General features: G+C 37.2%; 1 protein-coding gene across 4 annotated transcripts in view; it reads left to right on the top strand.

Annotated features, from left to right (window-relative positions):
• Positions 1 to 10,134, top strand: part of SKIL (SKI like proto-oncogene) — a 28,189-nt gene extending 18,055 nt beyond the window's left edge. For 3 of the 4 annotated variants that reach the window (XM_049867723.1, XM_049867721.1, XM_049867722.1), the window contains 4 exons: positions 1,211 to 1,443; positions 4,228 to 4,469; positions 4,786 to 5,010; positions 5,691 to 10,134. In XM_049867723.1, coding sequence (XP_049723680.1) covers positions 1,211 to 1,443; positions 4,228 to 4,469; positions 4,786 to 5,010; positions 5,691 to 5,849 — 859 coding nt within the window. In that variant the 3' untranslated portion in view covers positions 5,850 to 10,134. The remainder of the gene's footprint in view (positions 1 to 1,210; positions 1,444 to 4,227; positions 4,470 to 4,785; positions 5,011 to 5,690) is intronic. The other variant, XM_049867724.1, reaches the window with a different exon arrangement.
• Positions 10,135 to 17,394: the final 7,260 nt, after the last annotated feature.

The raw sequence follows: 17,394 nt of genomic DNA, 5'->3' as shown, positions 1-17,394 counted from the left end.
GATGAAGTCTCAGTCTTATTACATTTGCATAGTCATTACCATACTTACTGCATTTGAATTAAGTCTTTTGGGCAGTATGAAACCTGTTAGTTTTCTTAGCAGAATACTGCGATTGATAAAAAGGGACAATATAGGTGTCCAGTACTGAGAAGGACACCCTGGTGGTGAGGTGATTAAGAGCTCCGGCTGCTAACCAAAAGGTCAGCTGCTAACCAAAAGGTCGGCAGTTCGAATCTACCAGGTGCTCCTTGGAAACTATGGGGCAGTTCTACTCTGTCCTATAGGATCATTATGAGGCAGCATCGACTCAACGGCAGTGGATTTGGTTTTTGGTTTGGGACGAAGAAATTGAGATGTAAGAGGAGATAGATTATTTGGAGTTTAGGGGATAGATTGTTGTATCAGTTAAGTGGTTGTATCTTCTGACGAAAGGTTACACAGATTATAGTTAAAAATACGGTATTTAAGTTTCTAAATCAAATTTATTCCATAAGCTTCTCAGATGATTAACCTACTGAGGAATTTTACGTGAGCCTTTGAGCACAAGTAGTTATCCCCTCTCTCTCATTTTTACACAATTTACTATTGCTGTTTTATCATATAAGTAGGAAGTACTAAAGTATCTTAAGAAGGTAGCCCTTTGGGGTTTGATATAAGAATATGTTCACAGCACCTGACCTCTTTCTTGAGCTCTATAAGAAGGGCCCTGTGAGCTCCTCTTTGGGCTTATTGTGAACTCAGGCCCTAGTTACGCAGTGTGGGGCTGAAGCAGCCTCACTGTAGCTAAGAGCAAGGATTCCCTGCTTTGGAGGAGTGCTGGGGCAAGAAAATAGCACCCCCAATGCAGCATACAGTCTCTTATCTTTCTGGCATAAACCTTACAGACTCAGGGCTACAAAGTGCTTCCTGCTTTTAGTTCTCATGTGATTTTCAGGACAGGAGAAGAGACTGCTTTTCTTTCCCAATGAGTACCTTTTTAGTACATAAAAATTACTTGCAAAGTAATAAAATGCCTCATAGTTTTGCCCTTAATGCTTAAATGCTGATTTTTTCAAGATTTGCTTTCTGTGACATTTATTTTCTGAGTTGTTATATTGTCTGTTCTGGTAAAAAAAATTTTTTTAGTTTAACCATAGAAGTATACATTATATATTTTGATTTTTACTTTAATATGTATTATGCATCTTATTTTGCCTTTCTGTGTTTTCAGCTACTACTTATACATGTGTGATAAAGTAGTTGCCCCAAATGTGTCTCTTACTTCTGCTGTGTCCCAGTGTAAAGAGGTCACAAAGACAGAGGTGTGCAAGTCCATGCCAAGACAGCCAGAGAAGCCTTACAGCACTGGCAGACATCAAAAGCCAGTGTCCTACCCAGATGTCTCACTTGAGGAACAGGAGAAACTGGATTTAAAAACAAATAGAGAATTATGTAGCCGTTTTGGTGAGTATTCACAAATTATCTTTTTAAAATAAAATATCAAAATATCTAATAAACACTTTTATTCAATATCACCAAAGAGCATTTTTATTTAAGAGAATAGTTGAAGCTTTAACTTTAAAAAAGAAACCTGTCATTTCTATGCTGGGCGATTACTTTGAACCTGAACTACTATACTCTTAGGACGATGATTGCTATAGACTATAGAGGCGAATGAGATAGATGTACATACATATATATGTACACATATAGACTACATAGTTTTCACACTGCAATTAGTTTTTGTCTGATTTTTTTTCTCTTCCTGCCTTTGCTGTCAGATTCTTCAGTAGGTCCTTATTTTTATTTCTAATTGGCTATGAACTGAGAAACCATTTAACTAGTAATGCTAAGAAGTATGTATACGTAAGAGTAGTTGAGTATAGGACTCAGGGAAACTTAGTTGTGGAAGAAAGCAAGGATTGAAAATTCATAGATATAGGGGCCTGGCAGATGGCATAAATGTAGAATGCTGGCTGAAATCTAAAAAAGAGCTGCCTACTTATAGTGCCTTTTAAAATACTGTGGACCAAAACAAGACACGCCACCTGTTTTACCTTTATACGGCAGCAGTGTGACAGTGACTTCAGCTGCCTCGGAGCAGTGGAAGAGCCCTCTGATTATTTGTTTTCATAGAGATTTGAGATTCTTGGGTTTTTTTTATACTATCGTTTTGAAATTTAAAAAACTCTTTTGATTTAAATATGATAAGTAATACGTAATGTTACCACTGTCATTCTTGCATGTATCATATTTCCCAAACTAATTTATTCTAGTGACTTTTTAAAATTACTGAGATAGAATTCACATACCATAAAATTCCCTTCTTTAAAATTTATAATTCAGTGATATTTAGTATGATGACACAGTTGTACAACCATCACACCCAATTGCAGAACATCTTTATCACAACCCAAAGGGCAGCTTTCCAACTCATTAGCAGCGGCTCATCTTCCCCCTTTCCCAACCTTAGCAACCAATAATGTGCTGTCTTTATGGATTTGTCTATTCTGGATATTTCATATAAAAGGAATCATACAACATGTGACTTTTTGTGTCTGGCTTCTTTCACTGAGCATAATGTTTTCACAGTCCATGTTGTATCAGTCTTCATTCCTTTTTATGACTGAATAATATTTTCGTGTACAAGTTTTAGCGTGGACATATGTTTTTAGTTCTCTTGGGTATATACTTAGGAGTAGAATTACTGGGTTATATGGTAACTTTTTGAAGGAGCCTTGGTGGCACAGCGGTTAAAGTGCTTGGCTGCTAACTGAAAGTTTGGTGGTTTGAACCCACCAGCCTGCTCCTCGGGAGAAAGATATGGCAGTCTGCCTCCATGAAGATTTACAGCCTTAGAAACCCTATGGAGCAGTTCTGCCCTGTCCTATAGGGCCACTATGAGTCAAGATTGACTTGACAGCAGTGGGTATGGTAACTTTTTTGAGGAATTGCCAAACTCTTTTTCTGAAGCAGCTGCACCATTTTACATTCCCATCAGCAGTGTATGAGGGTTCCAATCTGTCTGCATTCTCCCCATCACTTCTAATTGTCCATCTTACTGGTTATAGCCATTCTGGTGGTGGTTAAGTAGTATCTCATTGTGGTTTTGATTGGCAGTTCCCCAGTGACTAATGATGTTGATATTCTTTTCCTGTGCTTATTGGCCGTTTGTATATCTTCTTTGGAGAAATGTCTGTTCAGATCCTTTGCCCATTTTTAAGTTGGGTCATTTATCCCTTTATTATTGAGTTGTAAGAGTTCTTTATATATTCTGGACATTAGGCCTTTACCACTTTGTGGGTTGTCTTTTCACTTTCTTGATCAAGTCCTTTGAAGCACAGAGTTTTAAATTTTGATGCGGTCCAGTTTTCCTAATTTTTCTTTAGTTGCTTGCTTTAGGTGTCATGTATAAGAAACCGTTGCCTAATCCAAGACATGAAGATTTACATTTATGAGTTTTAGGTCTTCAATGTTAAGTTTTTAACATTTTAAATTAGTTTTTATATATGATGTGAGGTAGAGGTTCACCTTTATACTTAAGCATGTCCATACAGTTGTCACAGCACCATTTGTTGAAAAGATTATTCTTTTCCCATGGAATTGTCTTGGCTCTCTTGTCGAAAATCCATTGCTCATAAAAACACAGATCTATTTCTGGATTCTCAATTCTTTTCCATTTGTTTATATGTCTGTCCTTACGCTAATACCACCCAGTCTTGATTTCTGTAGCTTTATAGTAAGTTTTGAAATTGGAAAGTGTAAGTCCTCCAAGTTTGTTCTTCTTTTTCAAGATTGTTTTGGCCGTTCTGGATTTCTTATATCTCCATATGAATTTTAGAAACAACTTGTTGATTTCTGCGAAAAAGCCAGTTGTGATTTATTAGGGATTATGTTGGATAATAGTTAAGTGGACTCAACAATATTAAGTTTTTTTTTTTTTTGTACTTTAGATGAAGGTTTACAGAGCAGATTAGTTTCTCATGAAACAATATACATAGTGTTTTGTGACATTAACTCCAATATTAAGTCTTCTTATCTGTGAACATGGCATCTTTCCATTTATCTATCTTTAATTTCCTTCAGTGATGTTTTATAGCTTTCAGTGTACACATTTTGCATTTCTTTTGTTAAATTTTGATGCTATTGTAAATAGAATTTTTTTTTTAATTCCATTTGTGGGTTATTTTAGTGACTTTTTAACAAAATTATATTCATACTTTGTTACTTGATTTTTGCCTTTCAAAGAGCCGTTACTCTCAAATAATTCGACAAGTGAAAAGAAACCCGAGTCTGCCACTAGCAACTTAGTCAGAGACACAAGCAAGGCGGGGATTCGTTGTGATGCTGCAGCTTCGTCTCCGCTTCTGGCCAGAGATGTCGTCTGTGAGGATGATAAGGGGAAAATCATGGAAGAAGTAATGAGAACTTATGCAAAACAGCAGGAAAAGCTGAACTCAATTCTGCAGAAGAAGCAACAACTTCAGATGGTAAAATCGTTATTTAAATGATAGTCCATTATAAAAAGATACTTTTGCATATTCTTAGAAAAATCGAGGTGCTGCAAGTGTGCTTAAAATTACTCAGAATTTTATACTGATAAACAATTTCAACGTACTTTTAACTTTTCAGACTAAATGGTTTTTCAAGATAATAAAATTCAGTTCGGTAATAAAAATCAGTTTTATATTGAACTGATATGATGGCTGAACTTCAGGTATTTTTCTGTTCTCTTTTTCCTGAAGAGAAATTTTTGACATGATGAAAATAAAGTAAAAAATTGTGTTGTCCTTCTTTACATTACAGGAAGTGGAAATGTTGAGCAGTTCAAAAGCTATGAAGGAGCTCACTGAAGAACAGCAGAATTTACAGAAGGAGCTTGAATCTTTGCAGAACGAACATGCTCAAAGAATGGAAGAATTTTATGTTGAACAGAAAGACTTAGAGAAAAAATTAGAGCAGGTAATGAAGCAGAAATGTACCTGTGACTCAAATTTAGAAAAAGATAAAGAGGCTGAATACGCAGCACAGGTAAGAATTACTCAGTTTATCTGATGTTGCCCTTTCAGCTTGGAAATGGAAACTGTCATCTTCTCTGTTAAAGGAAATACTCATGGCCAAACTCATTTCGTTAGGCTAGATTTCAGAACAGATAATTCTGTTAAACACAGCCTTATACTATATTGTCCAAGATGATTTTTTATCTTTATTATTTTTTTTAAACTTGTGTTGGGTTTCTGTAGTTTAATGCCTAAATTGCGGATCTCTGGCTCTCTGAATAACAAATATTATATATGTATATTATTTTAATCTAGTGTATGGGCTTTCAAATCAACAAATTAACAACATGTCTTGCCCGCTGTGTCCACAAGCTCTGGGGCAAAAATGAATACTTAACTGCCTTCTGTTAATTGTAGCGTGAACTTAGGGGGGGTGAACAAATGGCTAACGTGAACAGGCACAGTGCAAGGAGAGAGAGTAACGTGTGGGACATAGTGAAAGTGCTGTAGGTGTTCATTTCTCTTGACGCTTTGCTTTTCCTTCAATTTAATGTCATGTCAGATGTCAAAAGTATTAGATACTCAAGAGATTGTATTATGTATGAAAGAGCTTATCTTGTAAAAAAATAATTTGCAAGTAGATCTCTGCCACTATGAGGATTAAATGGAGAAACAAGACTGAAAACTGACATAGCCTTTTAAATCACACAGCTGGCGGAGCTGAGAGAGAGATTGGACCACGCGGAGGCTGACAGACAAGAACTCCAAGACGAACTCAGACAGGAACGGGAGGCAAGGCAGAAGTTAGAAATGATGATAAAAGAGCTAAAGCTGCAAATTTTGAAATCCTCAAAGACTGCTAAAGAATAGAAAACTTTAAAGAGATTAGTCTGTGTACTCCTAACAGGGTTTTTTGTTTTTGGTAATAGAATTGTGAACAACTTATATGTATGAAGATAACAAGGCATTCTGTTCATTTGTAGATCAGAGAAAGTGAAAGATTATATATTAGTATATAAATTTTTACATTTTCCAAATGAATGAAAATGTATGTTTCTTTGTACCTTTTTTTTTCAACCAACTTAATAACGATACTATATGGTTTCAACTAGTAGATAAGCTGCCTATATTTCTAATGCAAATTTTACAGTTGAATACTTTTTTAAAGCTGCGTTGTGTGATGGCAAATGGCTGTGGTCAATTTTGTTATCCATATTTCAGACTCAATTTTAGATACAATGATGACTTCATATTTCACATGTATAGAGCTACTCAAGAAGAAGTTGAATCTCTTTTTTTTTTTTCAGGAACACAGTCTCCTTTCTAAGTTGATATAGTATGTTCATTATTATACACAAAATATTGCTTTCGTTTTGTACAGATTGTGGGATGAATTTCCACCAGTTCTCTCAATGTCTCCTACTAAGACATTTTGCGCAAAGAAGAATTTCATTGATGAGGCTAAAGCGTACCCTGTAGGTATACCAGGGAAGGATAACGTGCTTTGTTATGCGCTGCTGCTAAGAACAAGCAGCTGTAATTTGTTTTTCAGTTTAAATGTGATTATAGTTCAAAAAAAAATTTTTTTTCAGCAACTTCAGAAGAGGGAATAAAAAGTAATACTTTCTGAACTTTTGTTTGTTGTTAATAATAGTGTGAAAATATTAATGTTCTTGAGAAAAACCGATGTCGTTGGTGTGCGTTTATTTCTGTGGAACTCCTGATTCTCCTGTACAGTTTTATGTGTAGCTCTGGGTCCTCCTGAAACTTCCATAATGGATTTGTTTGCCTTTAAATTGTAAAATATTAAACACCTTGAAGGTTATTTTGGACTTTTGTATGTATAAATGTTGTCTTAACCAAAATTTGCACGAATGGACCATTTTCAATTACTACTTACTATTAAAATCAGGAATTGACAGTCAACTGTATGATAGGTTAATATAGGAAAGTTTAGTTACTGCTATTAAAATGTTTTTAGATAATATTTAGAAGATAAAGGAATTCCATAGTTTGGGGAAGGGGGAACATCTTCTGCACTTTTTTTTTTTTTTGCACAGAAAAGTCTTATTCTTTCATGGCAAATTTCATATTGGTTGATTCTTAGTTTAAAAGGTATTAGGTAAAATTCTTAATATGACTTTTTTTAAAAGGACATTTCCTGAAACTACCATTCATTGACATGTATTACCCCTTGAATTTGTGTTTTCTCATGTTTTCTTGTAAGGTACTGTGTGAAATTACTTAAGAGAGGTAAATTTATTTTTAAAATAATTAGCTAGGGTTAAGGTTATATACTGTTCCCAGGGTAGAAGGTAGATGCTCTGCTGGTATAGAACTTCAAAGTCACTAGGTTATCATTTATTTAATCAGTTATTTTCATATTTTGCGTAATGGTACTCACAAAAATAATTTTTGTCCTTTCCAAAGTGTAGTTTCTTCAGTAAATAGAGTATGCTCTAAGTATGTGTTTTCTATTTCTCATTTAAATTTTAGTATATTCACCCTGTAGCTAATTCATTGATTCTTGGAATCTCCTTGAGAAGAAACAAATGTTAAAATGACATATAGGAACAATTGTCAAAAAATGACATGCTCCCTCAATACCTTTTATTTAGATCTGGGAAAGAAAAATCACAAAGACACTTAAGATACAGTTTTATTTTAGTTGTGAATTAGTTAAGTGTCACAGCTTACCTTTTTGGAAGGCAAACTCAGGCCCATATATTTTCATTTATTTTTCTAATCCACTCGACCTTTTTTTTGCGTTTACTTAGTAAATCAAGCTTACTTAACCCTCAACCCAAAACTTCTAAAATAAACCATTTAATCTTCAAAATATGTTATTTTAAAATTCTAAATGGTGCTTACACACCATTAAATTATTATAAAATTGTAGTTTAGAATTGAGTAAAGATATTTTTTCTAGTCCTTTACATAATGAAAACTTGCCACATGACATAGTATAGTCTTCATTTTACAGAAGATACATTGATGTGCCATAGGTTTCTGTCTTAACTTCTTTGAAAGTAGTTTTCTAGTCAATTGTAAATATTATACCTGTTCTAGTTAAAAGTAATTTTATGTTAAACTGCACCACATAGCTTGAAAACAGTATAGCAACTTTGTAATACTTTGAAAGTGGCCTCCACTAAAATATCTTACCCATATAAATTTACTATATTCTTTGCATGCTCATTTGTGTGTTGGTTGCTAGCTTAAAGTTTGTTTTGACGTAGTTTTTGTGTGCCAAATTTATTAGGAAACAAATATTTTCCTCAGACTTTGTAGTGTTATTCTTTGAAGGAAAAATTTGAAAATGTTGACTTTAAAAAGCTGCGTTAAATCAATGGCCTATTAAAAGTTAAGCTAGAGCATCTTTAGAAGGATGAAAAATTAAAATATTACCTTCCTGGGTGATAGGTCATGTTTAATTTTGGTGATGACAGTTTCTTAAATTTATGAGAAAAAATAGCACCAAATTTATAAAAGTAGAAATGTTAAACCTCCTGCTGTCATTGGAGAAGCTCTAGATCACCCTAATTTCACAAATGCAGCTTGTAACACTAGAAAAGGATTTGACCAACAACCTGTTTGGCTTGTACTGGAGTTTTTATAAAGCATATTCTTTTGCTTGGATTTCTGTGTACATGAGAGTTAGGATGTTTTATGCTTCTTGAGCTAATTTTATAACATATTTAATATATTAATAGTTTAGATGTAAAATCATTTGTACATATTGAACTTATAAAACAGTTACTAAAGTAGATAAAATAGAGCCAGTAAAATATTTGTAGGTTATCCGTGTATTTTAGAAGTCATGACAGAACAGCCAGTTTATTTGCACATCTGTGGCTTCAGTTTTAAGAAAAGTAAAATGATGAGCAAACTCAAGTGATATGAAATGTGCTCAAAATATTCCCCTAGAATTAATTGCAGAGCTGGTGCTGAAGGTTTTCAATCAGCTTCTAAAATTTTCTTCTCAAAAATAAGATTTATGTTTTGATTACTTAGGGAAGAATTCTTCACTTTTATTTGCTCTTTATGCATTTATTCCACGTTAAAAATTGATATGCTGAAAAGTTGTGCTCATACTGTACATCTGTTTCTGTTCTTGGAACTACTTGTTAATAGTTTTTATTGAAGCTGTCAGCAATAAGGGACACATAACTGCTGCATTATACGTTGTGGAAGCGAATAAACAGCTTAACATTTTTTTTTCTAGTATAGCATTTCCACTATTGGAAGAAAATTGTATGAGTATTTTATATGGCATCTTGTATAAAAGGACAGTCTTTTCTTTTTTTTTTGTAATACCTTTTCATTGAATTGCTTCTAAACTACAAAATACAATTCGGAGCCCATTTCTTCAGTAATAGAATTCAATGTCTTACGTAGTGCTTATGTAGTGTTTTTGAATTAGAAAGTGATCAAATGTAAAAACTAAAATTACAAAAAGCCCAGAAAACAAAATAGTGTATTAAGTCAGTTTAATGTAAAAGAAATTTATAAGATTTTTTCTTCGATATAGATACCTCACTTGAAACTAAAGAAAGCACAGCAACTTAAAGTAGTTCTAGTAGAAAGATCCTACTAAAAGAATTGCTTAATCTAGGATACCTTTTGGGGATTTATAATTTGTGAGAAATAAAAGATTTGCTTTTAACCATCCTTTTAGAAGTATTTGTTTATCCTGATAATGTTAAACCAACACAGTAGTCTTTTGTTATTTCTGAATTTCTAATCTGTTAAAGCAGTAACATGAAATATCTGTTCTGCAACTGTTGAAACTAATTGTTGACTACATTGACCATAATTCAATTTAAAATTTTGCCAGTGATGTACAGTTTTATGGTTAAAATCGCTGTGTTTGGTTGCATTATATGACACACAAAACTGTCCTCTACCTCACGTAAAATAAATATTTTATATGGTTTTATAAACCAGACTCATCTATCTGGTCACTTAGTTTAGGTGAGCAAGACTCATCTATCTGGTCACTTAGTTTACAAATTTTGAATTGTATTTATTGAAACATGACATACTGTGCTCTTAGCTTATACCTCAATTGTATTTCGTGCTGTTTTCCATTTTCATGCCTTGTAAATAACTTGTATAGATTGTGGATTAAATTCCAAATAAAAACTTGTAATGCCAATGAAATTGATTCCAGTCATCTGGGTCTTCTGTGGGAACTTTCTTGTACCTTAAGATTGACATTTTCTACTTTTGTACCTTTAAAGTCTATTACTCATTACACACTGAGTGATTAACTTTGAAAACCTTACTATAAAATGTGAAATTCTATGCAATATTTCAGGTGAGGAAAATAGGAACATTTTGTGTTTATTCTCTTTCATGATAACCTGGACTTTTACTCACATACTTTTCCTCCCACCGCCTCTGGTAATATTAATTGCTGCATAACAAATTACCCCAAAATATAGCGGCTTCAAACAAAAAATACTTCACAGTGTATCCGAGGGTCAGAAATCCAGGAGCAACTGAGCTGGGTATTTTGGCTCAGGAGCTTTTATGAGGGTGCAGTTGAGATGTTGCCCAGGCCTGAAGTCATCAGAGCTTGACTGAGCTGGGGGATCAGCTTCCAAGCTCAGATAGGTGACTGTAGACAGGGGCTTCACTTCCTCATTACGAGGACGTCTCCTTGGAGCTGATCATGACACGGAGGCTGGTTTCCCTCAAACGAGTGATCCAAAAAAAAAAAAAAACAATTTCCTTTATGACCTAGACTAAGTTGCATAGTGTCGTTTTTGCCTTCTTCTATTAGAAGCAAGTCCCTAAATTCAGCCCATATTCAACGGGAGAAAATTACACAAGGGTATGAATACCAGGAGGTGGAGATCACTGGGATCATCTTTATAGAGTCTGGCTACCACACCTTCCAACTTATTTTGAAAATATGAGAGATTTATAAAGCTCCCTATGGATATCTCATTCCCTAGATTTTCGTTTTTTTTCATCAGCCTCTTGTTTGCTTCAGTTGGCATTGCTACCTCAGGCAGCTGCAGTGTCAAACAGTTGCCACTGATTGCATTTGACAATGCCTCGAAAATAGGGTTTTCCCACTGAGCTCTGAGTCAGGTCAAATAACAAGGCCTGTGAACGGTACTTTTCAAAGGAGCTGCCAGACAGGTCAAATAGTGACAATTCTCCGGGGATGTGGCTTTTGGAGGAGCTCCAAACCTGGTCTGCTCTCCACTCCCACCCCAGTGGTTGCTAGTTTTGACAGCTACCGTAGTTGCAAGGCTGCTAGTTTTTAAGGCCACTACAGAGCAGGGACAGGGAGAATGGGAATAGGGCAAGTTAAAATACCACAAATCTCGCTGTTTGTACTAAGATTCAGCAGTTTTTCTTAAATGCTCCTTGGCTTGTTGCAAGTCTTTGGTCATTTCCAGAGTTAATTTTGACAATGCTTGTGAGTGTTCTCATTGCTTTTATGGAAAGGTGGATTTTTAGAAATCCTTACTCCACCTTCCAGAAGTTTGGCCCTCTGAAAATATATAGTTTGTATGTGTGTTCAAGTAAAGCTTGCTAGTAAAATTTTAAAGTAATAAAAATATAAACTAAGTAAAATGAAACTCTCACCATTCTTCACCCCACCCCTCAACCCTTGCCACAATTTCTGTTTCTCAGAGATTACCATTGTAATTGTAATTGGAGGGAATTAACCCAAACTTTTTCTGTATATAAATATATGTATATATGTATGTCCTTATCTCTCTCTCGCTCTTCTCTCATTGAAAATCTTTCTTCCTCTCTCTAATTAGTAGAGCACAGTGATAAAAGAGTACAGATTCTGATGTTTGAACTTGAAGCCCATCCCCACCATTTGCTTGGACTGGTTACATAACCCCTCCGAGTCGCAATTCTTTTTACTGTAAAATGGGAATAATAATATCTGACTTATAGTCATATTAAATGAGAGAATCCATGTAAAGTGCTTAGCAAATAGCTAATATTTATTGAGCACTATTAAAATAGTTTCCACTTTTACAAAAACACAATGAAAATGCAACAATGGCCTTGAGGTGAATAGCCCAGAGAGGAATCTAAAAACTTTTGGAATTATTTGTCACCTTGGACATAGGACATACACAGATCTGTAGGTCCTGGTGTTGTCTGTACAGCCTCATCCTTCACTGCCATAGGAACACTTGTGTATGCACCTTTAGAAAGAGCACACCCCTTCTAGTGTGCTGCAGCCCCTTTCACTCTATTAATCACAGTATTTCTGTGCCAATTATGGTTCCCATTTGGATTTTGTAGGTCGCACAGGCAGTGACACCTGTAAAAATTCTGGACTTCAGAGTACATGGCTTCTTGGCAGGACCCAGGGAACAGTCTCTCTTTAACAGTGCTGGGGCATATGGGTCATTCCCTGGGAACAAGTGACCTAATTAATGCTTCTCCTAAATGCAGTAGAGGTTGTCACAACTGCTCCCTCCTCAGGGTCCAGGGCCTGGGCCTAACCGTGCCATCCACACCAATATTAGGCCCGTGGCCCCCTTCATTCTTCCCTAAAGGCTTTGGGTAGCAAAGTAAATCAGGCCAAAAAAGACTGAGATCTGCCATCTTGCTCTCCCCTCCAAGACACACAATGGGTATTAACCTTTTTATCCCGGCAGAACTCAATTCTGTTCTGAACCTACCCCACATAGTAGACAGATAAACAGACAACACACTAAGATAACATAGTAGACAGATAAACAGATAGACAAAACACTAAGATAACAGGTGGCTCAACAATAAGGCCTTTATTATTGTGCAAACTCAGAGCAACATCTGGCAGGCAGTTTGTAGATTGGGTGACTTGGAGGCTGGACAAATTCACTATGGGCATCGCATGAGAACAATGTCCGTGAAGACTGTAAACTGCAAGTTGCCAGCAGAATCCATCTCAGCTCCTCCTGGCCAAAACTGAGTTCATGTCCATCCCCTAACCATTCAAAGAAAAGGAAATGAGGCACCTCAATGGGTTCAGGCTATTCATGACTCCTTGTAGGATTTGGAGAGAGGGCACAGAGGTCAGCCTTCTCTGAGCATGTTGGGGTGGCTGATGTACTTCATGAGGACAAGTCAGCTGGTAGAGATGAAATGGCTTCTTCCACAGGTATGGGCAATGACACAACTTGCAAGTGCTATGGGTAGGCTAGAAAGTGCAGTGCAGTTCCTGAAGGTCCCTGTACCTGGCAAATTGTTGAGAATCTTCCCCAGTGTGGGTGCTCAGATGTGTGGGGTTTAAGTGCTGGTTGATGGCTCCCTCACAAAGGCTACTCTCAGAGCTTCTCTCTGGCGTGGGTCTTTTTAGGATGAACCAGGAGATGGCTATTTCTGTATATAAATATATGTATATATGTATGTCCTTATCTCTCTCTTGCTCTTCTCTCATTGAAAATCTCTCTTCCGCTCTCTGATTAGTAGAGCACAGTGATAAAAGAGTACAGATTCTGATGTTTGAACTTGAAGCCCATCCCCACCATTTGCTTGGACTGGTTACATAACCTCTCTGAGTCGCAAAGCTTTTGTCAAGTGTGAACTCTCTGGTGCTGGATGAGAGAAGTCATTTGGATGAAGGCTTTCCCACATTTGCTGCACTCATAAGACCTGGCCTCATTGTGAACAATGGTGTACAATAAGGTCGCAGTCATAGCTAAATAATTTCTCACATTCACTGCATTCATAAGGCCTTCATTCTTACGTAAACCTTTGATCCAATGTGAAATTTCTAGTGTAGAATGAGGTTCAAGATTTAGCTAAAGAATTTCCCACATCCACTTATTCAAAAGGCCTTGGTCCAGTGTGGATGCCCTGGTGTTGAATAAGTGTGTCTTTGTGTCTGAAGGTTATCCTACATTTGGTGCATATATAATGCCTTTGTCCAGTGTGAAAATCCTCTCTACAGGGTGCTTTTGTGGCTTCCACCATGAGCACTGGAGAAGGCCAGAGCTGGCTGGCAAGTCCTTCCTACCCTCCCTGCATGTGAATAGCTTCTCTGACACATGGACTCTACAGCTCTTCACAAAGGGGGTCCTACACTTGTTCCTTCTAAAGAGTTTCTCTCCACTGTGTTGCTGGGGAATGTTTTCAGTGATCCAGAATCATTTCCCATGTGTATCACACGTGTATAGTTTATGCCTGGAGTGTGTTCCTTGGTGCTCAGCCAGGTGCAAATTATCTTTCATGACTAAGCCACATATCTCACAGAGGTGGGCCTTCTGGGTGGAGGAGCTTGCCTTGGGAGCTCTGACCTGTGACACTCCTTCTTCAGAAACACTCTGCTCAGAAGGTGCTTCCTCATTCTTGCTCCATACGAACAACCAGGGCCAGACACCCTCCGAGCCCCTCTTATCATGGCTGGAGTTATGTTTATCCCATCAGGCATCCAAGGCTCAAGTTGGTTATCTACATGGGAACTGGAAAATGCAAGTCTCAGGGAGTCTGTAAGTGAAAAGTTCTCCAGCATCACATTACAGAACAGGATTCTCTGAGTTGCATCAAGTAGCCCCTACTTTTTCTGGGAGAAGTGCAAGAACACATCCTTGAAGGTCACATGGCCTTGCTTACGGGGTCCATAAGTGCTTCTGCCACCAGGAAAAACTGCACTGGCTCTATCAGCACTGTCATCAGAACCTGACGGCAGAGTGGGCTGTGAGACTGTGGCAATCAGGGCAGGGGCCTGCAACCTAGTATCCCAAGTAGCAGGGTCACTCAGGGCAGTGCCATCGCTGAGTCTCAGATCCACCTCTATGCAGTGGCACAACACTCTCTGTCTTGTCTTTCCACTCCCATTACCTTGGGCTACCCGGCACTCAAGAGCCTCTGATCTGGTGGATGGACCCATGAACAGCCAACATGAATGCCAGGAGGGCCATGGTAGAAATCCTTCCATGATCTGGTTCATCTTTATCTGGCTGCCACATAGGGAAATGCCCCTCTCCTTCATTATCCCACTGTTGCCACTGCAGGGTGCAGAGCCTACTGGATAATGTAGTTCCCACAACTCCACCAATGCTTGGAATTCACCAAAATCCTTGGATCTATAAGTTTGTAGTGATCATCAAGTTATTAAAATTTTGGTTATTTTTTAGCTGAAATGTCTTTTTTTTTTTTGGACACTTCCCTTCTCTCCTTTTTTTCTGAGCTCCAGTGACACAATCCACCACGTGTTGCTCTGATACTGGAAGCCTTGCCACTGATACTTCAAATATCAGCAAGGTCACCCTTGGTGGACAGGTTTCAAGATCTACCCTGAAGTAAAATGCCGTCAGTGATAGGATAATATCCATATGCCTGCTAGGAAGATCAGTTAATACGACTACTATTCAAATATATGCACCAACCAAAAAGGCCAAAGAGGAAGAAATTGAAGATTTTTACCAACTTCTGCAACCTGAAATTGATTAAACTTGAAATCAAGATGCATTGGTAATTACTGGTGATTGGAACGCGAAAGTTGGAAACAAAGAAGAAGGATTGGTAGTTGGAAAATATAGCCTTGGTGACAGAAATAATGCCAGAGATCACACGATAGAATTTTGCAAGACCAACTGTCTATTCATTGGAAATACCTTTTTTCACCAACATAAACGGTGACTATACACGTGGACCTTGCCAGGTGGCATACACAGGAATCGAATTGACTACATCTGTGGAAAGAGATGATGTAAAAACTCAGTATCATCAGACAGAATAAGGCCAGGGGCTAACTGTGGACAGGCCATCAATTACTCATACGCAAGTTCAAGTTGCAGTTGAAAATTAGAACAAGTCCAAGAAAGCCAAAGTATGACCTTCAGTATTTCTCACCTGAATTTAGAGACCATCTCAAGAATAGCTTAGACACATTGAATACTAATGACTGAAGACCAGAATAATTGTGGAATGACATCAAGGGCATCATACATGAAGAAAGCAAGAGGCAATTAAAAGGATAGGAAAGAAAGAAAAGATCAAAATGGATGTCAGAAGAGGCTCTGAAAGTTGCTCTTGAAGGTAAAGTAGCTAAAGTGAAAGGAAGAAATAATGAAATAAAAGAGTTGAACAGAAGGTTTCAAAGGGCAGCTCGAGAAGACAAAGTAAAGTATTATAATGACATGTGCAAAGATGTGGAGATAGAAAACCAAAAGGAGAAACATGCTTGGTATTTCTCAAGCTGAAAGAACTGAAGAAAAAATTCAAGCCTTGAGTTGTAACATCGAAGGACTCTATGGGGAAAATATTAAATGATGCAGAAAGCATCAAAAGAAGATGGAAGTATAATACACAGTCACTGTACCAAAAAGAATTGGTTGACGTTCAACCACTTCAGGAGATTTCATATGATCAGGAACCCATGGTACTGAAGGAAAAAGTCCAAGCTGCATTGAAAGCATTGGTGAAAAACAAGGCTCCAGGAATTGACGGAATACCAATTGAGATGTTTCAACAAATGGATGCAGTGCTGGAAGCACTCACTTGTCTATGCCGAGAAATCTGGGGGAGAACTACCTGGCCAACCAACTGGAAGAGATCCATATTTATGCCTATTTCCAAAAAAGGTGATCCAATGGAATGTGGAAATTATCAAATAATATCATTAACATCACACACAAGTAAAATTTTGCTGAAGATAATTAAAACGCGATTGCAGCAGTACATCAACAGGGAACTGCCAGAAATTCAAGTTGGATTCAGAAGAGGATGTGGAACGAGGGGTATCACTACTGGTGTCAGATGGATCATGGCTGAAAGCAGAGAATACCAGAAAGAAGTTTATCTGTGTTTTATTTACTATGCAAAAGCATCTGGCTGTGTGGATCATAACGAATTATGGATAACTTTGCAAGAATGGGAATTCCAGCACACTCAATTGTGCTCAGAAGGAACCTGTATCTTTTCGCCATACTTATTCAATCTGTAAACTGAGCATATAATCTGAGAAACTGGACTATATGAAGAAAAACCTGGCCGCGGGATTGAAGGAAGTCTCATTAACACCTGTGCTACGCAGATGACACAACCTTGCTTGCTCAAAATGAACAGGACTTGAAGGACTTACTGATGAAGATCAAAGACCACAGTATTCAGTATGGATTACTCCTGGACATAAAGAAAACAAAAATCCTCACAACTGGACCAATAAGCAACATCATGACAAACGGAGAAAATGTTGCAGTTGTCAAGGATTTCATTTTGCCTGGATCCACAATCAATGCCCGTGGAAGTAGCAGTCAAGAAATTAAACGGCACTTTGCATTGGGCAAATCTGCTGCAAAAGAGCTCTTTAAAGTATTAAAAAGCAAAGATGTCACTTTAAGGACTAAGGTGTACCTGACCCAAGGCATGGTTTATTTTTAATTGCCTCATACGCATGTGAATGCTAGAAAATGAATAAGAAAGACCGAAGAAGAATTAA

The sequence above is a fragment of the Elephas maximus genome, chromosome 23, assembly GCF_024166365.1.
Source record: "Elephas maximus indicus isolate mEleMax1 chromosome 23, mEleMax1 primary haplotype, whole genome shotgun sequence".
Classification (NCBI taxonomy): domain Eukaryota; kingdom Metazoa; phylum Chordata; class Mammalia; order Proboscidea; family Elephantidae; genus Elephas; species Elephas maximus.
Note: the sequence above shows the minus strand (reverse complement) of the source record. Positions and strands in the feature narration are given on the sequence as shown.